The sequence below is a fragment of the Pelophylax lessonae genome, assembly GCF_965119305.1.
Source record: "Pelophylax lessonae genome assembly, chromosome: 1".
NCBI lineage: Eukaryota > Metazoa > Chordata > Amphibia > Anura > Ranidae > Pelophylax > Pelophylax lessonae.
The window spans coordinates 392,657,909-392,671,777 of record NC_138768.1 but is presented as its reverse complement, the minus strand read 5'-3'; the positions used below and the strand labels follow the sequence as shown (position 1 = coordinate 392,671,777).

General features: G+C 47.7%; 1 protein-coding gene across 1 annotated transcript in view; it reads left to right on the top strand.

The window, feature by feature from the left end:
• PSIP1 (PC4 and SRSF1 interacting protein 1) overlaps nt 1-13,869 on the top strand; it is a 346,309-nt gene that overhangs the window by 121,817 nt on the left and 210,623 nt on the right. Inside the window, exon 7 of the mRNA XM_082273564.1 lies at nt 11,327-11,377. Within this exon, the coding sequence (XP_082129690.1) occupies nt 11,327-11,377 (51 nt within the window). The remainder of the gene's footprint in view (nt 1-11,326; nt 11,378-13,869) is intronic.

The following is a 13,869-nucleotide window of genomic DNA, read 5'->3' as shown; positions in this document are numbered from 1 at the left end:
CCATCCTATAAATCTCATTAACTTTGGAAAACCACAACTTACTCCCTGGCGGTTGGATTTGTCTCCACATGGTTGGAATATAAGCCTTTGCAGCATTGAGAAGTCGGAGTGTCAAAGACTACTTATATTTTCGAAGTGAGCGCCTCGTGAGATGGAGAAGGCAAAATGCAAGATCATCTCCCACTTCGACCGCAGTCAGTTGTTTAATGAGGGAGGGGCAGGTCCAAAAAAAATGGAACATTGACCCCTCCTCCGACCCACAATGCCAACATCTATCCGAACCGCTCGCATCCATCTTATGCAGTACCACAGGAACCCTATACCACCTAGTTAGTATTTTATAGCCTACCTCCTGATATTTGCAGTCCATAGAGGATTTATGTACCAATGTCAGAATCTTGTTCTTTTGCGCGGCCGTCAGGGAAATTGCAAGCTCCTGCTCCCATTGAGATAGAAACGACAAATGTTGCCCCTCGGATTCATCTGACAACAGCAAATAAAATAAGACAGTGTGTGCTTAAGGGGATCCCCTGTTCTGCAGGTAGTTTCAAATAGGGTTAGGGCTTGCAGTACATAGCCCCGCTGTCGAACAGAAAGAAGAAAATGTCGCAACTGGCAAATGCTCAGATGGTCCAAATCCAGTCCGGACCATGCGGCTATCTCCCCATGGGTGGGCACAGAGCCCTGTTGCCACATCTCGTAAGCGTATCCTACCGATCTGGGCCAGACCACGCATCCTGGCACTCGTACACCCCGGAGGAAAATCCGGATTGCCCAATATGGGCGTGAGCGGAGAGGGAGAAGGTGCCACCTTCGGGTATTGTGGAACATGCCGAGATTCTCGGAGGGTGGTCACCATCGTGGGGTGTGAAAAAATGGCATTCGTAGGCGAAAAAGGGGGGCGGCGGGGTCAGCTGGCCAGCTACACTGACCTCCAAGCCCACCCAACGCTTGAAGGCCACATTACAATGCCAATCCAAGACTCGAACAAGATGCGAAGCGCGGTAATATCTAAGTATATCCGGAAGGCCCACTCCCCCCTTCGATTTTGGCCGAGACAAAGTCTGCAGTCGAATCCTGGGGGACCTGGAGGCCCAGATAAAAGAACTAAACAATGCCCGGGTCTGTTGGGAAAAAAAATAGGGGGACAGCAATCGGCAGGGCCTGCAATAAATAGAGAAGCCTGAGCAAGATATTCATCTTAAGCGCGCTACAGCACCCGAACCAAGTCAAGGTCAGGTATTGCCATGTGCGAAGATCTGCCTTTATAATCCCTAACAAGGGGGTATAATTCTTCCTAAATAAATCTAAAGGATCGGCCGTAATCTGGACCCCTAAATATGCCAGCGAGCCCGCAGTCCAGTGGAATGGGAAAGAGGCACGTAAGACGCGCTCCTCTTGCGCCGAAGACGATACATTAAGCACCGCCGACTTCGCAAGATTGATCTTGTAGTTAGATAAGGCACCATAGATGTGGAGAGCAGCTAAGATGTTAGTAAGTGAAATAATTGGGTTGGTGACGAACATAAGGTCATCCGCATAAGCGGCCACCCTATGTTGATCACCAACAACCTGCATGCCAGAAATGTTAGTTGACCGACGTATCGAGCATAGAAAAGGTTCCAACGTTGGAATGAAAAATAAGAGGCGACAACAGGCACCCCTGACGAAGCGGCACAAAACCCACCTGGTCATAATGTACCAGGTGGGGAATGTGGGACAAGAGTCAATTTGCGAGTATCTGCGAACAGCTTGGTGTCAAAGTTAAGGAGGGAAATGGGTCAGTAACTGCCACATAACAGATGGTCCTTCCCCCCTCCTTGTAAATAAGGGCAATATAAGCCCTAAGAGAATCGATGGGCAACGAGGCACCATCACATACCATGTTGAAATGAGCTAGGAGGGGCTTACCTGTCAACAGAGAGTCGTTTGGGTCCTCCAGATAGAGCAGGGTATCATCGGCATACATACTGATCTTTTCCGTAAGGGAACCTCTGCGAAATCCGCGGATATCAGGGTGGTCCCTAATGGCAATAGCCAAGGGTTCCGCCGCCAGGGCATAAAGCAGAGGGGACAAGGGACACCCTTGGCGGGTGCCCCTAGACAGAGGAAACTCAGACGAAGTCCAACCATTAGCCAGAACTTTCGCAACCGGAGCATTGTATAGCAACTGTACCCAACGTATAAATTTGGGTCCAAAGCCATATCTCCCGAGGCATGCCCACAAGAAGGACCATTCCACCGAGTCAAAGGCTTTGGCCCTGTCCAGAGTCACCACCACCCTCCTGCCCGAGTTGTCATGTGCAGCTTGGAGGTTCATGAACAATCTACGTAAGTTAAAGGGGGTGTTTCTACCCGGCATAAAGCCCACCTGGTCGGGGTGGACAAGTGTAAGTATTACTTGGTTAAGGCGGAGAGCTAGGATCTTGGCAAGAATCTTTACATCTACCTGGAGGAGGGAAATAGGACGATACGACTCCGGAAAGTGGGGATCCTTGCCCGGTTTAGGGATCAACACTATTAGCGCCTCTCTCATAGAGGGGAGCAACTCCCGATCCTCATAGAGCTGATTAAAAAGGGCAAGTAGTTTAGGTAACAGGAGTTCAGAATATTGGGCGTAAAACTCCACCGGGAGTCCGTCTAGACCCGGGGACTTTGATCTGGGAAATCTGGACACGGCCTCCGCAATCTCGCCCTCGGTGAGCGGCGCCTCCAGGATCGCGACCTGTTCAGGAGACGACGGGAAATCTACTGTCTGTAGGAATGAATGCACGTCTGAGCCGTGGAAGTGTAGAGGTCACTAAAGAACGTACGGAACCTGTCCGCGACCCGCGGAGGGTCAGTCAAGTGGGCACCAGAGTCCGCTATCAGGGATATCACTATTGGAGGGCGGTCCTCACAATGTACCAGGTAGGCGAGGAGCTTCCCAGCTCGTTCACCGTGTGCAAACAGTCTTTGCTCTGAAAGAATAGTTTTGTCTTTGCTCGTTCATAGTCCATTTGGGTCACTAACTTGGAGGTCAGCTTATACTGGGATTCATTGGCCTGGGTAGGATCCGCCAAATAGGAACTCTCAGCCGTGGCGAGGTTAGCCATTGCCCGGGAGTAAGCCGCAGCAGAGTCCGCTTTAATGGCTTTAACACGAGATTGTAGAGTGGCTCTGGCATGTAATTTAAACGCCTCCCACACCTCTCCAAGAGAGGCAGTTTGATCGTTATCAGCGAAAAACTGACTCCACGAGGCATCCAGTGCATTACCCCCCCTCCATCAGGACCAACCACGCAGGGTTAAGTCTCCAGGCCGGCGGAGGTCTACTGTGGGGCAAGGACACCACCACCCAGTATGGACAGTTATCAGACATGGACCTGGGAGAAAAACCCGCCTTAAGCAATCTGGGAAGCAGGGCTCGGGACAGCAGTATCAAGTCAATCCTGGACATGGTGTGGTGGGATGCAGAAAAACAGGAATACGACCTCTGGGAGGGATATAGCGCACGCCACGTGTCCCGCAACCCAAAACTCTCCAGCAGTCTGGCAAATCTGGTACTACAGGCTGGAGCCAACACCTGGGGAGAAGTGCCTAACCTGTCCAAGGTGGGATCAAGTACATTATTAAAGTCCCCGATCCAGATAGCCGGCAGAGCCCGGTGTTGAGCCAGGAAGGCAAACCCCTCTAATAAAACAGAGCTGGAGAAGGGTGGCGGAACATAGTAGGCCATTAGGAGCATAGATTCACCAAAGATAGAGACCCGTAAAAACACATATCTACCTAGGGGGTCAACATGAGATCCTAGAAGCTGGAAATGGATTGACTTCGTTACTAGTACGGCCAGACCTCTAGAATGGGATGTGTAGGCCGAGTGGTACACCCACCCCACCCACGGGCGTTTGAGTGACAGCTGCATGCGCATGCAGCTGCTTGAGGGTATTGAAAACAGCCGTCCTTTTAATCTTGTCCCTCATGCCCCGGACGTTTCACGTCACAATTTTCAGGGTGGCCGCGCCCATTGAGTTAAACTTGAAAGGGTAAAGACCTCCAGGATCTCAGTCATGTCCCCCCGCAAAGGCCAGGGAAACAGTGAAATAAAAGCAGCAGAGGGCAGTCCATGAGTAACACAGAATGCACCACCGGTACCATAACATAAACACAGTTAAGAAACATGTACTTGCATAGATCAAACAGTTGCACTAAATGTAAAACTGCAACCCCCCACCCTGCCCTGCACCATCCCCAACACGTGCGGGCTTGGATCCCCAAAAAAAACAACAAAAAAGAGTCCCTGAGACATTCAGAACATAGTGTGCATGTAAAAAGATAAGGGGGAGAAGAGCCAGGACCAGACCACATGCTAAATACAATTCCCAGCAGAGATTAGTGCAAAAACAAACGGCTGGTCCAGGGTAAGGAGAAGGCACACTGAAAATAAAAAAGGAGTGAAACAGGGAACATACACCTGACGCAGCAGGTGCAAGGGGCGAGAAAAAACTCGCTGGGCAGCACAGTCTGTGAGACAATTCGACACCACGGGGTGCAGAGAAAAAAGAAAAAAGGAGAAAAAACAAATGAAGCATAAAAGAAAAAGGGAGCAATTCGTAAGACTCTCGTGACTTCTGAAAGTAATTCTCCGTATGTGTAGCGACATGTATGGTCATTTTGTGGCTTAGATCCGTGCAAATAAAACAGTACAGTCCTGGCTCAATGTTGATGAATGTGGTCTCCCCTCTGAGGCAAAACCAATATGAAAGTGCATCCAGAGCATCTATGACAATTTGTCAGCTTGCATAGTTCTTCCAGAGATGGTAGATCAGGGGTTTGTCCCGATCTCCCAGGAGGTGAGGGCAGCTCAAACAAGGATTCTTGAGGATAGAAGGGAGGGAGGGAGAGAGGGCAAATGGGTGGATAGTTCCCCCGGTGATACAATGGTGCAGGTCCAGCAGCAGTCTGTGAGATCCGAGAAAGAATATTAGGAGGAAATTTGTAGCCTAAAAACATATCTCGTATTGCTGATCAATCTATGGCCCTCCTGTTTGGTTCACGTTTTTCCAACCAGTTAATTGCATCCTCAGGAGATTCAAAGAACACAGTGCGATCTCCATCTTCCACTCGAAGGCGTGCAGGAAATAACATGGAGTATTTGAGGTTTTTAATGCGTAAGCGGCGTTTAACTTCTGTAAAGCTCTGTGTGCGTTTCTGGACTTCGGTAGAAAAATCAGGAAAGATGGCCACCCTTGCGTTATCTATGGGTATGTTGCCTTTCACCCTTGCCAGCCTGAGTGCAGCATCACGGTCTTTATAATTGAGCAGTTTCGCGATGAATGTGCGTGGGGGGAGCACCCTGCGGCGGAGGCCTAGCGGGCATTCGGTGGGCCCTTTCTACCGCAAATGTAGCCGAGAAGGCCTCTCTGCCATAAGTTGTAGTTAGTAATTGTTCCAAAAATGTAGTCGGGTCTTTGCCCTCCGAACCTTCTGGTAGCCCGATAAATGCAAGTTACACCTACGAAGTCTGTTCTCCATGTCATCCTGTTTTGCAAGGATCTGATTTATTTGGTGCTGCATATGTTCAGAGGCATGTTGTAAAGGCGGGATCGCGTCCTCCATCTCTCCAATTCTTGTTTCAGAGGTTTTAACTCTCTCCTTAAGCAGGTGTAGGTCTTGCCTAACTAGGGAGATATCCACTTTGACCTCTTCTATTTTAGTAGTGAGAGTAGCTTGCAGGGCCGAAATGGCCCCTAGCACCTTATCCGTGTCAGCGCCTGTCGATCTTCCCCCCTCTGCTACAATACTGGCAGTCTCCCCCAAATCAGCATTGTTATTTCTTCTGAACTTATCCAACTTGGCAACAGTCTCTGGCTTAGATTTTGGGGGTGTCATAGTCAGGGCTTTGTTCGGGCAAAAATGACCAAGTACAGTAGTTAACAGGAGATGAATAGAGGCTGGGGTGCAGCAAGATGGCCGACCGTGCTGAAGTGAAACTAAGCAGCTGGTCACTGATGAAATCTGAGTAGCGTCACTAGAGGGGTCAGGCAGCATAAAGAGGAGCCAGAGTGTCCCACAGTACCTTTAAAAGGAGAGATCCGGGCGTCGGGAGGGTCAAAACAGCTCAAAAACCGATCGAGTGGGTGTACCAGGATGGCCGCCGACTTCCAGGAGTAGGCCGAAGCCGGGGACTTGCCTACATTGTTTATCCGGCCGAGAAAAACGTCAGTTTTTTGAGGGTCGCCGCCCTGTTCAGGAGCCATTCCCCCTGGATCGGGGTATGTGTGGGAGCACTACAGGAGCCAGCCAGGTCAGCCCAGGGGGATTCCGGAGCACAGGATGGGTCTATTAAGGAGTAATGTGCAGAGCTCAGCTCACTTGTGTCTTACTCCATGCTGTGCCAGGCCACGCCCCCGGGAGGAGGGGCTTACCTAAACATGCCATAAACTGCTGGTAATAAGGCAGGGTAAACCCGTCCGGGCCAGGGCCCTTGTGGGGTTTCGATTGCGAGAGGCAGAGGATTACTCCTCAGCAGTAATCTTCCCCCTCCAAAGCAGATGCCTGCTCCGCTGTGAGGGAGTGCATCCCTGACTCCCGAAGATAAAAATCTGACAATTCCCTCTCCTCTCCTCTCGGGGTGGGGGGGGGGGGGGACACACAATTCTGTCAGGTGTAGATAGATTATAGAGGGAGTGATAAAATGAGCGAAACTCGTCTGCAATAGCTGACAAGGTATGCACCTCTCGTCCAACGGCCGTCTGTATACGAGATATATATATATATATATGTGTTCGCTTCCTCGGGCCCCTCAAAGCCTGTGCCAGCCTCGCCCCCGGTTTATTTGAAAATTCGTAATGTCTCCTAGCCCACGCCATACCCCGAACCGTCTTCTGAAACAGGAGACGGTTTAGTTCTTCTCTAGCTCGAGTTAAAGGGGCAAAATTTTCCACGGGTAGGGACTGCTTGTGTTTACTGAGGGACTCTGTCCGGGAAAATAGAGCTGTCAGTCTACTCTCTTGTTCCTTTTTACGTTGTGCTCCGATTCGAATAAGAACGCCTCGGACGACGCACTTATGGGCCTCCCATATCACTGATGGCGACAAAGACTCGTCCACGTTGTCCTCAAAATAGTTAGAAAGAGAAGTTTCTATCTCTGCCCTGACTTCTGGGAACTGGAGTAATGACTCATTGAGCCTCCATGTACAAGGTCTAACTGTCCTGGGTTCCCATGCAATAACAACATGTACAGGAGCATGGTCCGACATAGAAAACGCATCAATATGAGAGAAGATTACTAGAGGGAGATCGCTTTGAGGAATTAAGATGCGGTCTATTCGGGTGTAGATGCTATGGGTCGGAGAATAAGTATAGTCCCGCTCACCTGGGTGCATCAGTTGCCAAGGATCGGTCAAGTCGAGGATAGAAGGCTCCCACTGTAGACGGCGTAGCCGTGTATGGGAGGTACATGAAATTCCTCTGGAAGAGTCCAAAAGTGGTTCAGGTGTATAATTAAAATCTCCACCCATCACGAGGTGCCCCTCTCGAAAGCCCAGGACTACCAGCATCAATTGCTGCAAAAAAGATAAATGATCTGAGTTAGGTAGATGGACATTTAATAGGGTTAACTCTACCTGGCCAACGTTTCCTTTTGACTAGCAAGAATCTGCCCATTGGATCTACTAATTCCTCTTTAAATGGCCAGGGAAGGGATTTGGACATAAGGATGCTCACTCCCTTTGACTTGGATATAGGTGAGGGGGGTATGGTACACCCAGGGAAAGTCTCTATTGTATAGCCTAGGAACAGCGTCCTTCTGAAAATATGTCTCCTGTAGGAACACCAGATGTGTGTGGCTAGGTTTTAAATTTAGCAGGAGGCGTGCGCGTTTTCTCTGGGCTAGATAACCCCCTTACATTAAGTGTGGTTACCCTACAGCCCAAGGCCACTCGCCTGGCACGAGGCAACATGGTCACCCTGGCGGCCGCACCCCAACCCGAGGAAGAGAAAGAAGAAAAAAAAAAAAAAAACTAGACTGTGTGTACCAGTACAGACACTAAAAAAGTTTGGTTAAATCGTTAGCCAAGCACAACCTAATGTGGGGAAAATATGGATAGTAAACACCGTAGGTAAAAAGGAGTCGTGACTAAAAGGTGCCAGCCTACATAATGATCATAATAAACACCTGAGGCTGTAACCCCCCAGCCAGGCAAAAAACCCATCCAAAACTACTAGCACTCTTGCATATTCTACAAAAATAAGATGATATGCCCCCCGTCCCCTCACCCTCCCCCTCTTGCCAAAAAATAGCTCCACAACCCATTGCCTCCCAAGAGTCCATAATAAAGTCCAAGGCCATCTAAGGCCGGTGGTCCATCCCCCTAATATAGGTGCAAATGGCACATACAATATGGGGGATATCACCCCAAACCCCCAACCACCCCTGCAGGAAATATTACCTACATGGGTGGCGGGGGCCAGCACAAGAGAGAAGGGAGAGGGGGACAAGAAGGGGACCCAGGTGGGCCAGCATGCAAGATGCCTAAAAAATAAAGTAAAGTACAAGGGCATATAGGACCTCCTGGTTAAGTCTTACAGATTGTTGGAAGCCGTAGCTTCTGTAGGGACCTTCCCCACTGCCAAACCAGTACGTCCTCTCCTACGATGCCGGGGCGTGGGGGACCCCAACGAGGCCCGACTCCAAGGGTTTCTGAGCCGGTCAGGAATCGACACCGGGGAGGCTTCCAAAAAGGAAAACTGCTCAGGAAGTTGATCATGCCATCTCAAAGCAAATGACTTTCCATTCCGTCGGACCATCAAATGAAACGGGTGGCCCCAATGATATGTAGCCCCCGCATTGCGAATTTCCACTAGCTATGGTTTTAATGTGGCCCTCATCAGCAAAGTGCAGGGGGAAAGATCCGACAAGAGCCGTATTGATGCCCCGTCAGAGTCCAATGGCCCATGATTCCATGCACGGTGCATGATGTCTTCCTTAAGGGAGTAAAAATGTACTCGGACCAGTACATCAAACGGGTGGTCCACTCCTGCACTGCAGGGGGGGGGGGGGGGGCGCCTGTACTGTGTACTCTGTCTGTTTCAATGTCCTCTGTAGGAGGATGATCCAGTAATTTATTAAAGATCCCAACAACAGCCGTCTTAAGATTAGGGCCCAGGATGGCCTCTGGGATACCCCGCATCCTGATGTTATTTCTACGGCTGCGGTTCTCACTGTCATCCTGTTGAAGTTGTAATTTAGTCAGCTTTTTCTGTAAAAGGACCTGTGAGTTTTCTAGATCAATAACTCTAATAAAGATTGGGCCTCCTTCACAGCTATCACTTTACTGTCCATCTGATCAATTTGCTGTTTTAAAGCATTCTGAAGCCGGCAGGCATTCGGATTGACCAGGAGAGGTAGGAACATCCAAAGAATCCGCCGGCGGTTTATCCGCTGTAGAAATCCCCGAGGAGAGGAGGAGTGAGCCGCAGATTGGGCCGGTTTAAGAGGCTTTTTCTGTATAGCGGGGCCGACGGAAGTGGCGGCGCCATCTTGGAGGGTGCAGAGACTGTCTGAACAGCGGGACACGGGAGGAAATATGCTGTGATGTCCGGTCTCCTACCAGTCTCCGGAGGCTTCACCGGCTTGTCAGGTCCTGGCATATGCGAGGATGCAGGGCAGGGTCACGCTCGCTGCCTGCAAAAGGCTGGAGCACCGCTGTGAATCACGGAGCTCCGAGGTTACACGTCCTTACGGTGCCATTACCATGCCACACCCCATCCTTACACAGGTCCGGAGATGCTGATTTAATTTTCCAGCAGGACTGGGCACCTGCCCACACTGCCAAAAGTACCAGTACCTGGTTTAATGATCATGGTATCACTGTGCTTTACTGGCCATCAAACTTGCCTGACCGAAACCCTATAGAGAATCTGTGGAGTATTAACCACTTGCAGACTGCCTAATGACGATTTACGTCGGCAGTCAGCCCCTCACAGGCAAAGTGAAGTAGTACTACGTCGCTAGCCTGTGAGGCTCTAGGGAGCGAGCGTGCGCCGCTGGAGGCGTGCTCCCGCTCGCTCACAGACCCCCCCGATGTCCACCGGTCACTCGCGATCACAGTAAGAATCATGCCCCTAGGGACACATTTAACCCCTCCTTCTCAAATAGTTAACCCCTTCCCTGCCAGTGTCATTTTTACAGTAACAGTGCATATGTATAGCACTGATTACTGTAGTAATGTCACTGTTACCCACAAAAGTGTCAAAAATGTCAGTCAAGGGTCCGATCTGTCCGCCGCAATGTCGCAGTCACGCAAAAAAAAATCGCAGATCGCCGCCATTACTCGTTAAAAAAAAAACAATAAAAATGACAATCTTTCCCTTAGTAAATGCAATATCGTTTGCACAAACCAATCATAATACGCTTTTTGCGATTTTTATAATTTTTTTTTTTTTACCAAACATATGTAGCAAAAAACAAATTGGCTTAAAATGTTAAAAAATTTTGTACTTTTACATTTTGGGGGGGGGGGGGGATTTCATATTAAAAATGTGAAAAATATTATTGTTTTTGCAAAATTGTCGCTCTTTTTTTGTTCATAGCGCATGATCAAAAAATCGCACAGGTGATCAAATACCACCAAAAGAAATCTCTGTGGGGAAAAAAAGGACGTCAATTTCATTTGGGTACAGCGTCACACGACCGTGCAATTGTCCGTTAAAGTCACGCAGTGCCGAATCGCAAAATAGGCCCTGGTCAGGAAGGGAGTAAAATCTTCCGGGGCTTAAGTGGTTAAGTGGAAGGTGAGACACCAGACCCAACAATGCAGATAAGCTAAAGGCTGCGATCAAAGAAACCTGGGCTTCCGTTACACCTCAGCAGTGCCACGCCTCCATGCCACGCCGCATTGATCCAGTAATTTATGTAAAAGGAGCCCAACCAAGTATTGAGGGCATACTATACTGTACATAGTCATACTTTTCAGAAAGCCAATATTTCTGTTTTTGGTCTTGTGTAATATTCTGAGATAATGAATTTTGGGTTTTCGCTAGCTATAAGCCATAATCCTCAATTTAAAAAATGAAATGCTTGAAATATATCCCTGTGTGTATCGCATCTATATAAAATAAGAGTTTCACTTATTAAATTACTGAAATGTACTTTTTGATCTAATTTTATGAGATGCACCGGTACTATCTCCATGGAAAGAGGCATTTCCTAGTTTCCTAGAAAATATGATTTTTCACCACACATTTGGTTGTTTTTTTTTTTTCTTTTATGCTCAAACTGACTTTTTACTGCTCAGCACCAAATTATGACCATATGGAATTAAACATAGTGTTTGACTTTTCAGGATGGACCAACTAATTCACCTGTTAAAGCCAAGCGAGGCCGAAAGAAGAAGGTGAGGGAAAATTGCATTACTGTTATCTGTACTGAAGTCTACTGTACTTCCAAAATTAGGCATGTTGTATTAAAGGGATTGTAAAGGCAGGTGTATTTTTTTTTTTTTTTTATATACTGCATTCTATGCATTAGGATGAAAAAACCTGTGTGCAGCAGCCCCGCTAATACTTACTTGAGCCTGTCTTTTATCCAGCAGTGTTACAGAAGTGTCCCAACTGCCTGAAACTCCACTCATTGTCTGAGAGAGTAGCGCGGCACGATTGGCTCCCGCTGTGGTCAGTCAGCCAATCAGGAAAGGGAGGGGGCTGGTCTCAGCTCTCTGTCTGAAAAGTCACAGGGATCTGTGACTCTGCTCAGGGGCCCCCATAACAAGCTGCTTGCTGTGGGGGCTCTCAACAGGAGGGAGGAGGGTCAGGAGCACAGAAAAGGGACCTGAGAAGAGAGGGATCGGGGCCAAAATCAACTGCACAGAGGAGGTAGATATAACTTGTTTGTTAATAAAAAAAAAAAAAAAAAAAACTACTTTACAATCACTTTAATGTTCCCTACACCTTCGTCGTCTGTTTTTTTCTTTTTTTGTGTGCGTTTATTCTTTTGTGAAAGGGGTGGGGGGAACAGCATTACATTTATAGGAGAACTCTGGAATTGAGAGAAAAATGTTCATACTCACCTCTTTGGCTGCAGCTTCACTGTGAAACTGCAGCTGTTCCTGGCTCTAAGACTGAGAACTGAGCGATCACATGACCGCTGATTGCTAATTTCTCGTTCCCCTCTGAGCAGAGTGGTAACTGTCAGTCGCTGATCTCTGCTCTGCCTCTCCAGTGCTCACTGGAGTGCTGGGCTGTGGAGGGCGCTATAGCATCTGGCTCAGGCTCTCAGCGGTGCATTGAGAGGCTAAGCCAGTTGCCGGTTAGGCATGTGGGTGTATCACAGCATTGTTTGGTATTCATCCAAAGCCTGGACCAGCTCTGTGATGTCAGCTGACATTCTGGGTCGCAGATGATTAAGAGCACTTCTGTGATCCAGAAGAATAGTGTGGCCAAAAAAAGCTTTGTCCATAGTTCCCTATTAATAACTACTATGGCTATAAAGCGATTGCATGTTAAAAGCTGCTCTTTTTCTCTTACTCCATTATGCTGACAGGTTCCCTGACTTCTTCGCTAAGTCTACTTGTGCCTACCAGGCCATTGGTAGCCAACAGAGGGAGCTATGAGATCTAATGTTGGTGTCAAGTTCTTTTTAGTTTTCATTACCTTGCAATGTCCTGGCCTTTGTCTGGAGGCAAAGATGCAGTGGGCATAAGTGTTCAAACTCACTACAGATTGCTGTTCATATACTGTGTGTATATGTGAGATAGAGAGAGATACTGCGCTGCCTCCTGGGCTTTAAAACTCACTTTAAATTGCGGCTGTTGTGCAGTGTTAAGGGGTTAATGCTAAGAAAAGACTTGTTTTTTTTTTTTTTTTTGTCATGTGCCCTGTGCTTATTTATCCAGAGTGGAGGCACTCTAATACAGGAGGTGTGTTAATGGGCCTGGGATAAAAGCATAAAAAAAGGAAAATAATTGCAGCCACCACATCTAACTATTGATAAGCTGCAATATTTTACGTTTTGGGTTTAATACCACTTTTACTAACTCAACTGACATTTCTATCAAGATTTGATCGCTTACTGTCTTCATGACCCCCATACCCAGCCAGTATTTGGCAGGGCTGTGGAGTTGGTAGATAAATGTTCCGACGACTCCGTTTTTTTTTGTACTTCCGACTCCGACTCTCCGACTCCTCTGTATTAATATGCGAATGTATTTTATACATTCCTTGAAGGAAAGAAAGGCAACATACATGTCATTACCACAGGACTACTAGCTACTCGCTTTCCTTTAGCAACTTCCATTTTGTCTAAGATGGAATCAAAGTCTAATTCTTTGTTTGAAGAAGATGATCCTGAGTTACCACTATTGCTTAAAAGAACTTCATCCTGTGGAGGCATTTCATGTCATAATCCCTTCATGCGAACTGCTACATCATAGAGGGCCTTTTTCCCAGTAGCAGTCTGTTCACTGTTTAACAAAAGTTGGCTCATTGGGTCGACATAAATAGCCACTAACAAGATTTCATTTTCCAGCCAAAGACTCTCTTTTCAGCATTGAAGATGCAATGCCCTCAGCTATTAACCCTCCATTTTTGTTCAGGCGATATAACAGGCTCTTCCATTCCCAGAGGAATTTACCCCGGGTTAGATCGTCATCGTCACATTGCAACCTCTTGGTGACAGTGAAGGGGTGAGAAAGAAGGTTCTCCAGATCTTTTGTTTGTGTCCACTGGCTTTCAGTTAATGCAAGATTTTCATTGTCCATTTCTTCTATGAAGTCTTTAAGTTCAAGCTTCACCATTAAATAAGTGCTTCCCCAGCGAGTTGTTTGATCCAAAATGGCTCCTTTTCCTGCACATAGATAAGTTGCGCTAAAAATGAATAATATTTTATTAA